Below are 15,779 nucleotides of genomic sequence, written 5' to 3'. Positions count from 1 at the left end.
TTCACTCCACATCCTGCACTTGCCATTTTGTCTTCATCCCTCACTCATATCTGATCATGTTCTCACTTCACTTCACTGCACCTGCCCCATGCCTTTGTCTCGCACCTTGTTTCTGTCTGCTTTGTGTTTTCATTCACTCCCGCTCTTGCACCAGCTCACGTGCCTTTGTCTATTACATCACTTCACTTTGCGCACTCCCTTCCTCACAATCTTGCCCCATGTATACTCTTTGTCCAGAAGCCACGACCCCTTTCTAGATCCTTCTCCTCATGTGCCCCTTGTTAACACCTGCTTATTTAATCTCCTCCCAGTCACCACACCAGTGCCAATTTGTCGTTGCTCTTAGCACACATTCCAGCATTTTGATCACAGTCCTGTTTTGTTTAGCTGTGTCTTCTGCTTTGTATTTCTTGACCACATCTTTTGCCTCATCCCTGACTACCGTGTTTGCTCGTGCCTCTGACCCCTGCTGGACAATGACTGCGTTTTTGCCTGATCCTGTTTGTACCTCCACTCCGCTGCTTGATTGCCTGTGCACCGAACCTAAGACTGGAATAAAGACAACGATTTATACACCAAAGCCTGGTTTGGGAGTCTGCATTGTGGGTCCAGCCGCTACGGTTGTCGGCAGCCACCCAGCGTGACGCTATATAAAACAACCCTTTTTTTCCCCCCTTTGGCTATGCCAAACAAATATTGTAAAACTATCCATATTTTTAGCTGGGAGCCATAGATCATTGTTTCTAGGCTTTTACTTGACCACTGGAGCAGCTGATGATTCAATCTGGAATTTTTAACTTTTTTATCCTCACCTGAAACAACAGTATATCCTGAAGAAATTGGACACTGTGATACATGCATATGCAGGTAACAATGTACAAGGATTATTTTGCTTTTAGGTGTATTTTATGAACTTGGGGTGGTGATAACAAAACCTACCTTAAAAATGCCCTACACACACACACACACACACACACACACACACACACACACACACACACACACACACACACACACACACACACACACACACACACACACACACACACACACACACACACACACACACACAAACTGTTTTGTGGATTTGACATTTTTTGTGATTCTACTGCATATTAGTGTGACATATAAGTTGTTGATAAACCAATTCAATTGATGAATATAGCATCAAATCACAACACAATCCACACCTACACACGAGTAAGGTTTAACCTTACACACTCTCTGAGCTAGCATTTGACATAATTTTTAATGGACAAATGAGGCTTCATGAAGCACTAACAGTTTTTTTTTGTAAACATGGAGATCTCTATTTAAAAAGGACCTCAAAGCACACTGCACATTAGTTACCTCCACCAAGGAGGTTATGTTTTCAGTCACGTTTGTCTGTTTGTCTGTCTGTCAGCAGGATAACTCAAAAAGTTTTGAACGGATTTTGATGAAATTTTGTGGAGTGGTTGGAAATGACAAGAGGAACAAGTGATTAAATTTTAGTGGTGATTCGGTTCACGATCCGGATCCCGATGCTAACGCGTTAGCATGTCTATGGCATTTTCAATGTTAAAAGTTAGCATAAAGCAGTTGCAGCTGTCATCACATTCAGGTGCATTTGTTTTCAAATTGTAATATTTCTAAAATTTATTTTTACCTCCGCCAAGGAAGCTGGAAATGACAAGAGGAACAAGTGATTAAATTTTAGTGGTGATCCGGCTCACGATCCGGAGCCCGATGCTAACATGTTAGCATGTCTATGGCATTTTCAATGTTAAAAGTTAGCATTAAGCAGTTGCAGCTGTCATCACATTCGGGTGCATTTGTTTTCAAATTGTAATATTCCTTAAATTTATTTTTACCTCCGCCAAGGAGGTTGGAAATGACAAGAGGAACAAGTGATTAAATTTTAGTGGTGATCCGGATCATGATCCGGATCCCAATGCTAACGCGTTAGCATGTCTATGGCATTTTCAATGTTAAAAGTTTTCAAATTGTAATATTTCTTAAATTTATTTTTGTTTATATATTAATAATCTAATGATTATTATATACAATTTTAGAGAAAGAGACAAAAAGAAAGTGTTTCATAAATGTTAAAAAATTCATATATTTGCAGTTTAGTTGAATAATAAATTGAATTTTGTCTCTTATTTGTTTTTGTCTATAAGCACATGCAATATCAATATCAGTGCTCAGATGGCAGTAGCTTCTGGGAAAGGTGCAAGTTGCAATAAACTGTGATGCCAAGCACAAAGGATACATGCTATCCAGTCACAGCAGATGAAACTTTTTTTTACTACTGAGCAAACATCATTGTTAGACTTTTTTAGGTTCAATGATTCCACGGCGTGTACATGTTATGGCGTCAGTGACCCCATGGCCTTGGCGGAGGTTTGCACTCTCTGAGTGCTTCTAGTTTGACCTGAACTTAAAAAAAAAGAAAAGACTGCCATCTGGTGGGCTCAGAAAAAACAGCAGATACTTGAAGAAGCCTCATTTCAACATTACGACTGAGCACACATGGGAAATGCACAAAGAATATATTTACGCAAGGGAAATTCCATAGCAAATATTTTCTTTTCCTTCTAATGCCGTCTACAGGAGGAAGCATGTGTGTGCATGCATGAGGTTTTGAGATGACCCTTGACCTTACATATTGGTAATCCTTAAAATTTAAATGCTACAAAATAAAATTAATTCGGTGCCAAAGAAAATTATTTTAATGTCTTAAATTTTAAAAAACCCAGAGGCTGAACACCTTTAAGGCAATAGCATAGCCGATACACTTAATGAGATTAATCTCTGATTCAGCTGAACTAAGTGTCAGTATCATTATGTAATTGAACAATGTGACCAAAATAAATACATTAAATACATTTAAATACATTTAATGTTTTGCCATGTTTCTGTCATACAGCAAAGCTGTGCTGGAGACGCTCCTGTCCTGTGCACCAACAGCATTTCCTGTATATTCATTTTGTGAAGTGTTCTGTAATTTATGTCTGTAGCATGGCCCAAGTAGGTCACCCCTCTGAGTCTGGTCTGCTTGAGGTTTCTTCCTCAGAGGGGGTTTTTCCTTAACACTGCTGGTCTGGGGGTTAGCAAGGTTAGACCTTACTTGTGTGAAGCGCCTTGAGGCAACTCTGTTGTGATTTGGTTTTATATAAATGAAAATAAATTGAAATTATATATATATATATATATATATATATATATATATATATATATATATATATATATATATATATATATATATATATATATATATATATACAAGGTCTATTAGAAAAGTATCCGACCTTATTATTTTTTTCGAAAACCATATGGATTTGAATCACGTGTGATTACATCAGACATGCTTGAACCCTCGTGGGCATGCGAGAGTTTTTTTCACGCCTGTCGGTTACGTTATTCACCTGTGGGCAGTCTTTGAGTGAGGAGTCGCCCACCCTCTCGTCGATTTTTTTTCATTGTTTAGGAATGGCTCAGAGACTGCTGCTTTGTTTGATCAAAAATTTTTCAAAACTGTAAGGCACAACTGAGTGGACACCATTCGATAAATTCAGCTGGTTTTCGGTAAAAATTTTAACGGCTGATGAGAGATTTTGGTCTGGTAGTGTCGCCATAAGGACGGCCCACGGCGCCTGATGGCGATCTGCGCTTCGAGGCGGCAGCGTCTCGCCGTTTCAAGTTGAAAACTTCCACATTTCAGGCTCTGTTGACCCAGTAAGTCGTCAGAGAACAGAGAACTTTCAGAAGAAGTCGGCATGAGGAGTTTATTCGGACATTCCATTGTTAACGGACATTTTGTAATGAAAGAAAGTGCGGGCAGAGTCGCATGTCGGGCCGGACCCGACCGCGCGGGTCGCGACAGGAAAAACACCTCCGTTGGAAACCTTAGCGGGCAAGTTGGAACATGCCCAAGCTGTTAAACAATTTCTCAGTTACTCACTTGTTGAAAGCCATCAAAAGCCGCCTGAATTTTACAAATGGTTTTCAACACGGAGGTGTTTTTCCTGTAGCGGCGCACACAGATTCGCTGAGTCGTCATGGAAACGAACTCGGTGAATTTGCCGCACGTCTTTCATTACAAAATGTCCTTAAACAGTGGAATGTCCGCATAAAGTCCTCATACCGACCTCTTCTGAATCTTCTCTGTTCTCTCACGACGTCCTGGGTGAATTAAGCCTTAAATTAGGATGTTTTCAGGTCGAAACAGGCCAACGACGGCGTCTGGAAGCGCTGCGCGATGTCCCGGTCCGTGGGAAGTCCTTACACCGACAGAAACACCCCATAATCTCTTATCAGCCGTTAAATTTTTCACCAAAAACCAGCTAAATTTCTCGAATAGTGTCCACTCAGATATTCCTCACAGGTCCAGAAAAAATTTTGATAAAGCAACGCGCGCCGTCTTGAGCAGCGTGTGAAACAAAGGAATTCAGCCGAGAGGGCGGGACCACATCTCACTCAAGGCCTGCCCACAGGGAATGACGTCACCGACACGCGTGAAAAAACTCACGCATGCACACAAGGGTTCAAGCATGATTGGTGTAATCACACGTCATTCAAATCCATATAGTTTTTTAAAAAATAAAAAGGTAGGATACTTTTCTGATAGACCTCGTATATATCGTATATATTAGTGCTCCACACAGATTTATCATGGGGTGCCATACTGTTTATATTTCTACATAATTGATGTAAATAAAGACCAAGACATATTCAAGATCTTGGAAATGTTGATGTATCCATCCCCTGACTTGTCTGAAAAAAAGTGATGGTTTATATGTGTTATACTAAAGGGGGCACTTAAAATATTCATACTATCACTTTGTCTTTTAGATTTTTTGAAATTCATGATGTACAGACTCCTTTTCATTGTGAGTTTAGAGGGCAAAATTTTAGAAAATTTAACATAAAAAGCCTGGATTTTATTTTGGTTTTTGATGTCCTAAAAACATTTCAAACATGTAAAAGCTCAAGGGGGCACTAACTTTTTCACAGTAAATTACAGTATGTGATTTACTGTGAAATAATTGCAGATCTGCAGAAAGTTGTGTTCACATTTATCCAGTTTTGTGCACCGTATGCTTCATTTGTGTGCACAGATCTACACCACTCCAGAAATGTTTACAGAGCGATAGTTTCTTCTCCTGTCCACCACTCATTGCTAAACATTGCTAATAACACAGCTGTGTCATTAGCACAACTTTATTAGCTGCACTTATTTCAGACTTCAAACAATTTTTATAACAAACCAGGCAGCTGCATTAGAAGGTTAATATTCCTCCTGGCAATGTCGTGATTTGATCCTTTGATCTAAACATGAAACTAATTTGTTTTTGCACAATTTTGGAAATTCCAATATGTACTTTATTAGCATTGACCTCTACACGGTTGTGAGTCTTGCCCTTGCTTGACTCTCCTCATTGGTGGACTGTACGAAGGTCAGTGCATTTGCACAGCCAAAGATAAATAAATGTGAATTTTCAAAGTGATGTACCACTGCAGTGCACATCACATTCCTCAGCTCAAGACTGTTGCACTGCACCACATACACCATAACAGAGAACATGTGCACAAAGCAGTAAATCCAAAACTGCAAATTTTTACTTAAGGCCAACATGCACTTAGCTGCTTTGGTAACAGTCAGTGTGCAATGCATTAAATAATTTCAACAAATAATTTTAGAGGTGGGCAGATCGATCCTAATATCGATAATATCGATACCAACACTGGTATTGATATTGATCAATCCTTGTGTAAAAAAATCGATACTCAAGCTTTTTTTCTCTCCCGCACGCACTGACTGCTGCACACACAGATTCATCAAAGTCTACTCTCTGTCTGTAAGAGCAGCGCTGCTCTGTGTCACACAACATGGAGCAGCGCACCCTTGTATTGTGGTTTGTCAGCCCTCTACCTCAGGAGATTTTGTTTTAAGTTGTGTTGAGTGATATTTTTTTAAACAAAAATGGTGATTGTGATAATAAAGTATTTTGTTGCCACATACAATGTTTGGCAAAATTCTATCCTAGGTCTTTTGGATCCTTTGGATCTATGAAGCTTAAATATGAAAAAGTATCTGTATCGGTATCAATATCGGCGATACTGGGCCTGTATTTACTTGGTATCGGATCAATACCAAAATTCCCGTTATCGCCCACCTCTATCATTCATGCACATTTTATAATGCTTTTTACTTTAAATTCTTGTTTTAAACTGCATTTTTCACAATTTAAGAAAAAATGAACTGACTGGGTTTTCCATTTGAGCCCTTCATATGCTTATCTGCAAAAATATGAACACAGTGTCAAAAGTCTCAATGCCATTATGGGGTATTGTGTGTAGAATTTTGAGGAAAAAATTATTTAATCCATTTTGGAATAAGGCTGTAACATAACAAAATGTGGAAAAAGTGAAGTGCTGTGAATACTTTCTTTATGCACTGCATTTCTGGGTTGTAGCTACACAGTGTTTCTGCAGATAGAAATGTGTCAAAGTGCATGCAGACATTAACATAATGGAGGTTGGACTTCACAATCTTCAGATGTGAGTGCACAGTTCAACATAAGTGTTTAATTATGTTGTAGACGAGTGAACATACTTGTTGAAGAGGTTTAAGCCAATGCGGTAGTGCCTCTTTCTGATGATGTCATTGCTGAAGGCGGGTGAGTCCCAGCTGTTGCGGGTCTCTTTGTGGTAGGTCTGCTTGCTGAGCGTCTGTTCCCGCAGGCTGTCTCTGGATGAGGACTCAGAGCTGCAGTTGATGGTGTCATTGGAGTTTGATGTGCTGTTGAGGCTGTCGTTGTCTCCGTCAGAGAAATCCGACTCAGACTTGCTCTGCCGGTGCACGCTGCCGTTGATGGTCAGGTGAGCCTCCAGTTGCCGTGGCTGATGGCGGGTGGGATCTTCTTCTCTGGAAGGCCTTAGCGGTGGCAGGCCATGGCTGATGTGTTTGGGACTGCCCTGCTGGCTGCCAATGCTCCGCTCGTAGGCATTCTGTCTTTTCAATGAACTGCGATCAGAGCGATCACTAAGCTCCACCGAGCTATCGCTGGGGGGCTCAATGGTCAGTAATGGCAGGTGGTCCACACGTAGGTGCTGTTCTTGGCATTCCAGAGATGGGGTACTGCGGCAGCTGGTATCTGTGTCTCCCTTCTCCTCTTTACGAGCCAGTGCCCAGTAGTCCTGTGAGGAGTTTAGGGAGCGCTGACGCAAGTCTATTTCAGTGCAGGAAGGTCGATCTACAGACTGAGAGAGGGGCAGGGGCGGTGAGAGCTCCTCCTCATCAATATAAAGAGTGACATCACTGTACGACGCCGTCATCTCATCTAGTTTATGATCAGAGGTGCTGTGGGAGGGCTTCACCTGACAACTGACCTCCCTTTCCACGTCCTGGTGACTTCTGACTGACTCTGACTGGTTCTCGTCACCGTGCAGGCTGCGACAGTTAAGAGCATCATCTATGGATTCTGCTAATGATTTGACCTGCCTTGAGAAGGCATCTTCCAGTTCAGTTATCGCATCTGAGAAGTCAGTTTGTGTCGAAGGAGGCTTGGCCTGTATGCCCATGTCTTCATTATGCTCTGATTGCACCACTGCGCCAATTTTGGCACCATCATCTGTTAGTGACAACTGCTTTCCCTCAAAGTAGGAGCTGTGGACTTTTTCAGGTCCTTCAAAAGAAAACTGCATTCTCATATTGGATAGGACGATGCGTCTGGACATTCGGTTCTCAGACATAGAACTTCTAAGACGCTCAAAGTTTTTGTTCATTTGATACTGCCGGAAAGCTGTCTGAATGGTTCTGGCTGCATGGCGAGTTATGAAACGCCCACCATATTTACGCTCTAGCATTTCCACCTGCAGGAAGACAGTGAAAATTAGTGTCGGAAATATCTCTGCAAAACAACCGGATACAGTTTTCATTATGGTAGTCCAAGCGTTGCAAATGACAGCAACAATTGGTGACACTGTTAAAAGCAGTTTGGCAACAACATATTCTCACAAATAAAATTGGAAACAGGTGAAGGACAGTATAGGAAAAACTAAAATAATTGCTCTTAGTCGAAGGCAAAGAGGGTTTATGGGATTCAATAGCTGAGAGAGACGGATGAGGCCAATTCAAGGTACTGTGCTTTGATAGAGGATGACAACATCTTCACCTATGCCCTCCGTGGGCTTTAAAAGTGCCAATAAAAGGATTTAATCAAGTTTATAGGTAGAAATTCAGGATACAGAGTTTGTGTCAGTTAGTCCAACGACAAACGGTTAATGGCAAACAGACGTATCAAAATGTTGCCCAAAAGTTCTCCATCTATCTAGACCTGTTGCCTTCAAATTGGAGATCTTCAATTTGGTACTGGAGGCATTTTCCTTCTTGTCTGGTCTTCAGTCCTCTCTCACCTGCTTATCTTGTAGGTCTGACGAGAGCTCATAGCTCTCAGACAGCGAGCGGGAGCGTTTGATGGCCTCCTCCTCAGCCTGCTTGCGGAGGATGGACTGGGAGTGCTGGACTTTGGATCGACGGGGCCGCTGGTGGCCAGGCAGCACAATGTGACCGTAGAGCTGACTGTCCAGTTGGTTGGGGCTGAGCCCGCCGCTGTGGCTCACTGATACACAACTGTAACCACCGCTGGGATCCAAAGAGGCACCCACCTCGCTGCTTGGACCATCACCTTCCACGCTGCAACACACAAAGGTGCACAGAGTGCCTCAGATTAGGGACAAGAAACTGGCTGAACCAGCTGCTTTGGCGTTCAAGGGCAACATTCAGAATTCAGTAAGGACTGGAGCACATTGTTTGCCTTAAATGATGCAAACAAGACCAAATTTTAAACACTATTGTGTCTTCATCAGAGTTTGTCTCTGATGAAGACACAATTGTGTTGAAATGTTGGTCTTGTTTGCACTGTTAAAGGCTGCAAATCTGTCAGTATGCTCGAGTCCTTATTAAATTCTAAAATAAATAAATAAATAAAAGCACTACAAAAACTGATATCTAAGAAAGCAAAAAAAAAAAAAAAAACAAAAAAAAGGAAAAAACAAAAAAAGACTTGTTTAGATTAATTTTTTTTTTGTCTAAACACTAAAATAATCTTGTCAAGCATTTTTTTTTACATATGAAAAATGTCTTATTTTGGGAAAATCTATTTTTTTCTTACTGAGGTTTTCCAGCTAATATCATGCTGTATTTAGCCAGTAATAAGGTATGGCAATAGACTACAAATCATCCAAGATTTTTGATTTTTGAAATTTGTTATTTATTCACTGGGTTTGAAAGCATCACAAATATAACAATGCGGTTTAATATGGCTACTTTATTAATATTTCTTCTTATGTAATCCAATGCTGAAACCACTTTTTTTTACAACAACAACAACAACAACAACAAAAAAGACAAGCGCAATCAGAGATTACTGATGTCTGCCAATCCAGCTCCGGATCACCTCCAAAATTCAGTGGAGTCTTTCGTGCCCTAATATCTATCTGTGGTGCAAATTTGGTGAGAATCCATGAATTAGTTTTGAAGTAATCCTTCAAAGCCTATATAAAAGGAACTCTTGATCCAGAAACTGGATTCAGATCACCTCCAAAATTCAGTGGAGTCTTCCGTGGCCCATTATCTATCTGTGGTGTACATTTTGTCAAAAACTGTACAGCAGTTTTTCTGTAATCTTGCTAACAGACAGAGAGACAGACAGACAGACAGATAAATAAATAAATAAATAAACAAACAAACAAACACCATTTAAGAATTACAGCAAAAAGTACAAAAGTGCAAGCTCAACATTAAGCTCAACCTGAAGAACCTTATTCAAAACTCTCAGCAATTAATTGGCAGTTGAATACTATATTTACTCAGCTAAGTGTCATAAGACTGCTAAACTATTTATCTTCCTTGCAAAAAAAATTGAACTGCATGATTGCAGTGGGAAACAAACCAATCAATACATTTGACACAAAGAAATTCCATAAGAGCCTGCTGTATCTCTTGGGGTACTATTACACATTACATCTCACCTACCCAAAATGTAACCTCCACTCTACTGTCAGTCTTGCAGACAGAAGTGCTGGAGGATACAATATTTGAACATGATACAACTGCATCATACAAGAATGTCATGACTGTGTGGAACTAAACTGACTATGTGGAGGGTTCCACTGAGTAAGCTCTGTTATTGTTACCCATGTAAATGGTAAATGGACTGCATTTATATAGCGCTTTTCCATCTGGATCAGATGCTCAAGCACTTTACAATAATGCTTCACATTCACCCCGATGTCAGGGTGCTGCCATACAAGGTACTCACTACACACCGGGAGCAACTTGAGTATTAAGGACCTTGCCCAATGGCCCTTAGTGATTTTCCAGTCAGGCAGGGATTAAAACCAAGGATCCCCTGGTCTCAAGCCTAACACTTAACCACTAGACCATCACCTCCCCCCTTCCGTAACATAAGTTTGGCAGAAGCTATTGTTGGCCTTTCTCTGTTTAGGTATTGAAACCAATCACAAAGTGTGCAAACCAGCTAGCTTATTATTTTTTTAAAGATATGAATTCTTATCATCTGCTCAATGAGGGACTAAAATACTCATTTCAAGGAATTTTGTCTTAAATAAGTGTGATTTAATTGCTTGAAGTTAGCACAGATTGCTTCAATTTTAGCATTTCTGAGTATTATTCAGTGCCTGGACATTTTTGCTAGTTTTGAGAATTCTAAGCAAGTCATTTTTTTTTTATTCCATTGGCAGATTTTTTGCTTAATATAAGATACAGGTACTAACCAGATGCTGCACTGCTTAGCTTCTGAGATCTGACGGGATCAGGCTGAGCAGACCGGCTTAGCATTAATCATGTGACAGAAACATAGAAAAAAGTACTGAAGCCGTTAATAGCGGCGTTGTGACTGTCAGTCATTTTAATACATTTCCATCACAATGCATTAAACACCTTAATCCATTCAATGTAGCCGCTAGACTGTGACACTACATCTTGATTGAAAAAGTAACACCTGATAATGAATGAAGAAATCCAAAGAACCAAGTAAAATCAAACAAACAATGAAATCGCACATTATCAAGAGCTCAATCATTCAGTGCAAACAAAGGGACAAATTGTCAAAAGTAATTTATGCAAATTATTAGAACTGTGCATTGAACAAAAAGATTTACCCACCTAAACATCAGCCTGCCTCACTAACCCCTTCAGTGTGGAGCAAGGATCGACCGACAAGCAAAACGGTAAACAAAGCCTGCAGACTTGTTGTGATTATGATTTTGAATAAACCAAATGCTCGCTATAACCCCTGCACTGAAACACCGGAATATCATCCAAATACCTGACCTGAACTGAATGGACTGAACTCCTGAACTGCACTTTGCATCATTCTTTAAGTAATTAAAGAATGATGATAAAACAGATAAACCGTTGTGTTTGGACATTTTGACATGCCAAACGCTGCACCATCAAACGTTGTTGTTCTGGTTAATTATTTAAAACCAGCTGTCAAGAATTTAGGAGTGATGTTTGACAGCTGTTTGATGTTCGATCTGCTCTGTTGTGTTTTTCCAACTACATCTTCTGGTAGAGAAGCTTGAATCTTCGACTGGACTGGGTTGCTTGACGCGAGGACATTTCGCTTCAAAGCGCAGAAGCTTCCTCAGCTAAAATTCTTGCTCTGGTGGTCTGACTTCTGTCTTGACTCTTGTAGAGAAGAATAATCAAGAAGTCACAAAAGCTGGAGTTTTAAACCTAACCAGACCCCTCCTACCGAGAGGCAGACTGCTATAGGCTAGTGACTAAACAATAGCTCTAATTAGCACCTATTGTGCTCTAGTTAGCACCCTCCTAATGACAGGGCAGCTGTCCCTCTCCTGATGGCTCCCTTTACGACTCTGCTGATGACATGAATGACTCATTACCATGAACAAAAGACTGAAACTGCTTTGACCTGAGTACCCCATTGTAAACAGGGGATAAAGCGTGTCTCAGACCCCCTCCCCAGTTAAGGCTGGGTTTCAAACGTTTCACAAAGAATGCCTCCTTGACCCCAAACCATTTCTTCTCTCTGGCTAATATTTTAACTTTCTTGTCCTCAAACGTGTGGTTAGTGTCTTTAAGGTGGAGATGAACTGCAGACTGAGGTCCACTGATGCCCTCTCTGCGGTGCTGGTATAGCCTTTTGTGTAAAGGTTGCTTAGTCTCACCTATGTAGTGTTCGTTACAGTTTTCCTGACATCTGATAGAATACACTACATTGCTCTGTTTGTAACTAGGGATCCTGTCCTTAGGGTGAACTAATTTCTGTCTCAAGGTGTTTGTTGTGTGGGCCGCCAGAAGAGGAGGTACTGCTGGCCCACCAACAGAGGGCGCCCTGCCTGAAGTGTGGGCTTCAGGCACGAGAGGGCGCTGCCGCCACGGACACAGCCGGGAGTGACAGCTGTTACTCATTACTTCCTGACAGCTGTCACTCATTCTTCATCACCTCACTCCATAAAACCCAGACGTCATCTCCACCTCATCGCCGAGATATCGTACTTCATTGAAGGTAATATCTTCAGCCGTTTTGTGTTACAATATATCTGTATATTGTGAGTGTTTGCAGGAGTACCGGTTCCTCTATCTGTGGAAGCTGAGTGAGTGCAGGACGGCACTCTTTTCCCCTGAGGAATCACTGCAGTACTCATCACATACTGAGTGAGAGGTGGAGGTGGCATTCCCACCGTTGTTGTTACGGGGTGTACACACACCCACACTTGACTGTCTTTGTTCTCGCCAGCAGTACCAGATCCGACAGTCGGAGACGGTGATCACCTGGGAATTCGGGACTTGGCGGCTCCAGTATTCACCAGGTTCAGTGGTGGCAGAAATCGTGTGGTTCCGGCCCTTCTCAGGACAGACGTCTTCTATCCTCGAGCCTGCCCACACGTCACCTTTGTAATTTGACTGTAATCATATTCTGAGATTGTCTGTATATTCGTTGTGCACATTTCACAACATTAATTTGTTCCTTTTTGGCTCATCTATTGACTGTTCATTTGCGCCCCCTGTTGTGGGTCCGTGTCACTACACTTTCACAACAGTGTTAACTGGTTTAAAGTAAACTGGGATTTTGTGCTGTCTGAAGATCCTTTGTAGTTTTTCCCCTACTCCTGCTAAATAAGGGAGAGACACTTCTCTTCTTCTTGTCTCCGTCTCCTGTCTATCTGGTCTCTTTGTTCTCTGGGACTTCTGCACTTTGTCCAGGGACCATCGTGGGTACCCACATACTGTGAGGGCTTTCCGGACAAGTTGTTGTTCTTTAGCCCTTCCCTCTGTAGTTGTGGGCACCTGTAGGGCTCTGTGTTGAAGAGTCCTGATCACCCCGAGCTTGTGTTCAATGGGGTGGTTTGAGCCAAAGAGCAGATATTGGTCAGTGTGAGTGGGTTTTCTGTAAACCCCTGTCTGGAGCTGCCTGTTCTCTCCAATCATAACATCACAGTCCAAGAAGGCTATGATGAACTGTGATTGTGATAATAAAGTATTTTAGTTGTCACGTATAATGTTTGGCAAAATTCTATCCTAGGTCTTTTGGGTCCTTTGGATCTATGAAGCTTAAATATGAAAAAGTATCGGTATCAGTATTGATATCTGTGATACTGGGCCTGTATTTACTTGGTATCAGATCAATACCAAAATTCCCGGTATTGCCCACCTCTAACTTCCAGTTTGTGCAAAATGCTGCTGCTCATCTTTTAACAAACACTTCCAGAAGTGAGCATATTGCGCCTGTACTTTACTCACTCCGCTGGCTTCCACTTCATTTTAGAAATGATTTTAAGATTTTAATGCTTGTTTTTAAAGCTATTAATAGTCTTGCACCTTCATACGTTCTGAGGTCAAAATGCAAACTATGGGGTGTTTGTGCTTTTACGGTAGCTGATCCCAGACTGTGGAACAAGTTACCTCCTGATTTACGCACTATTTTTGACCCAGCACTTTTTAAAACAAAGCTCAAGACTTATTTATTTAATCTGGCTTTTAATGCTTAGTGGTTCTGTGACATGTTTTGTTTTTATGTGCCATTTTAATATTGTGTGTTTGTTTTATTTTTGTGAATTCATGATCTTTGATTTTACTGTAAAGCACTTTGCATAAGATCTGACTGCTGTAAAGGGTTATAGAAATAAATAAATGGTAAATGGACTACATTTATATAGCGCTTTTCCATCTGCACCAGATGCTCAAAGCGCTTTACAATAATGCCTCACATTCTCCCTGATGTCAGGGTGCTGCCATACAAGGGACTCACTACACACCGGGAGCAATAGGGGATTAAAGACCTTGCGCAAGGGCACTTAGTGATTTTCCAGTCAGGCTGGGATTTGAACCGAGGATCTTCGGGTCTCAAGTCCAATGCCTTAACCACTAGACCATCACCGACCCAATATGCAAACATGTCTGCTTTTATTTTCAGAAAATAATTTGAATACATAAACATGAACTGATTAATTAATGTAGCAATGTACATTTTAATATTATACAAAGTACACAAATCAAGTAAAGTAGAAATAAAATAAATCAAATGATTATTTGTGTAGTAGTGTTAGTGTGCAGGTTTGCTGTTTACATTTGTGGGGGCTCATTTATAACACATTGCATATGATTCATACTAAAATTAGATGTACAAACAAAAGGCAGAAGTGGTGTACAAAATAAAAAAAAAAAATCATGTTTTTAAAATCAGTCATATGCGTATCTTTATAAATCACACACTCAAACATACACACAAAGACCAAAACATGCTATCATTGCAACTGAGAGGAAGAGCAGAAAAAAAAAGTTTTTGAACCAGAAATCAGAGTGCTTGTGTATGATCACAGCAGTGGCAGAAGAAAAATAAATAAATGCAGTGATTAGAAACACTAGGTGGCAAAGGCGAGGCCACAAGCAGTTTTGAACCCAATCATTCATAACAACCACTTACTAATGATGCTGCATATTTCCACTTTTTACATCACACTCACTTGTGGGCAGAACATTAAGTTTTAAAATGCTCACCACAAGAATTAGCATAAAACTTTCCAAAAAATGGAATAGTAGACAATTATTTATTGTTACAGTTGTCTCAGAATCCTTTGCGGTGCTGTTACATCACCACGCTGCTGTCTTTATGAAGATATAATCTCTTCAACAAAATTTCAGTGACAAAAATAACATGTGCCCATTTCCAATATAAAACTGTAGCAAAGAAACAGTTTCAAACAACTGTAGCAGGCAAGATCTTGTCCAAATGATAATGAAAATCCAGTGATATCCACCACTAATTAATGAAGTAACTGATTAACATTTCAGCATCTGTGGGGCAGTGATGAAATATTATACATCTGAACTGATGTCACTTTTGAGTCAGCTTAGATTTAAAAATTAAGCAGTCTCTCTAGCATTATTATGGCTCACTATCCCATCTAACAATGACGTTACTTAATATTTATGATACAGCACATGTATATGTGAGGTCTATTATTAGCAGTGATACCGGTAACGTGTTACTTAGTAATGCGTTACTCTAATCTAACCACTTTTTTTAGTAACGAGTAATCTAACGCGTTAATCAGATTAAAGTTACTTCTCCAAGTCACTGTGCGTTACTATTATTTTTGCATTGTGGTCTGTGGGCAGGAGGTCGGGGTTCGACTGAACTGCCCACTTTAAGCGAGCTGTGAGCTTTTCATCCGCGGTCTTCTGCAGCAGCTACGACTCGTCCTCACCTCTTAAAGCACAGTGATAACAGCACACC

The 15,779-nt window shown here is 40.7% G+C and overlaps 1 protein-coding gene across 1 annotated transcript in view; it reads right to left on the bottom strand.

The window, feature by feature from the left end:
* iqsec1b (IQ motif and Sec7 domain ArfGEF 1b) overlaps positions 1-15,779 on the bottom strand; it is a 741,654-nt gene that overhangs the window by 42,225 nt on the left and 683,650 nt on the right. Inside the window, 2 exon segments of the mRNA XM_034167371.1 lie at positions 6,602-7,860; positions 8,404-8,683. Of these exon segments, the coding sequence (XP_034023262.1) occupies positions 6,602-7,860; positions 8,404-8,683 (1,539 nt within the window).

The sequence above is a fragment of the Thalassophryne amazonica genome, chromosome 3 (genome assembly GCF_902500255.1).
Source record: "Thalassophryne amazonica chromosome 3, fThaAma1.1, whole genome shotgun sequence".
In the NCBI taxonomy this organism is placed as follows: Eukaryota; Metazoa; Chordata; class Actinopteri; order Batrachoidiformes; family Batrachoididae; genus Thalassophryne; species Thalassophryne amazonica.
Note: the sequence above shows the minus strand (reverse complement) of the source record. Positions and strands in the feature narration are given on the sequence as shown.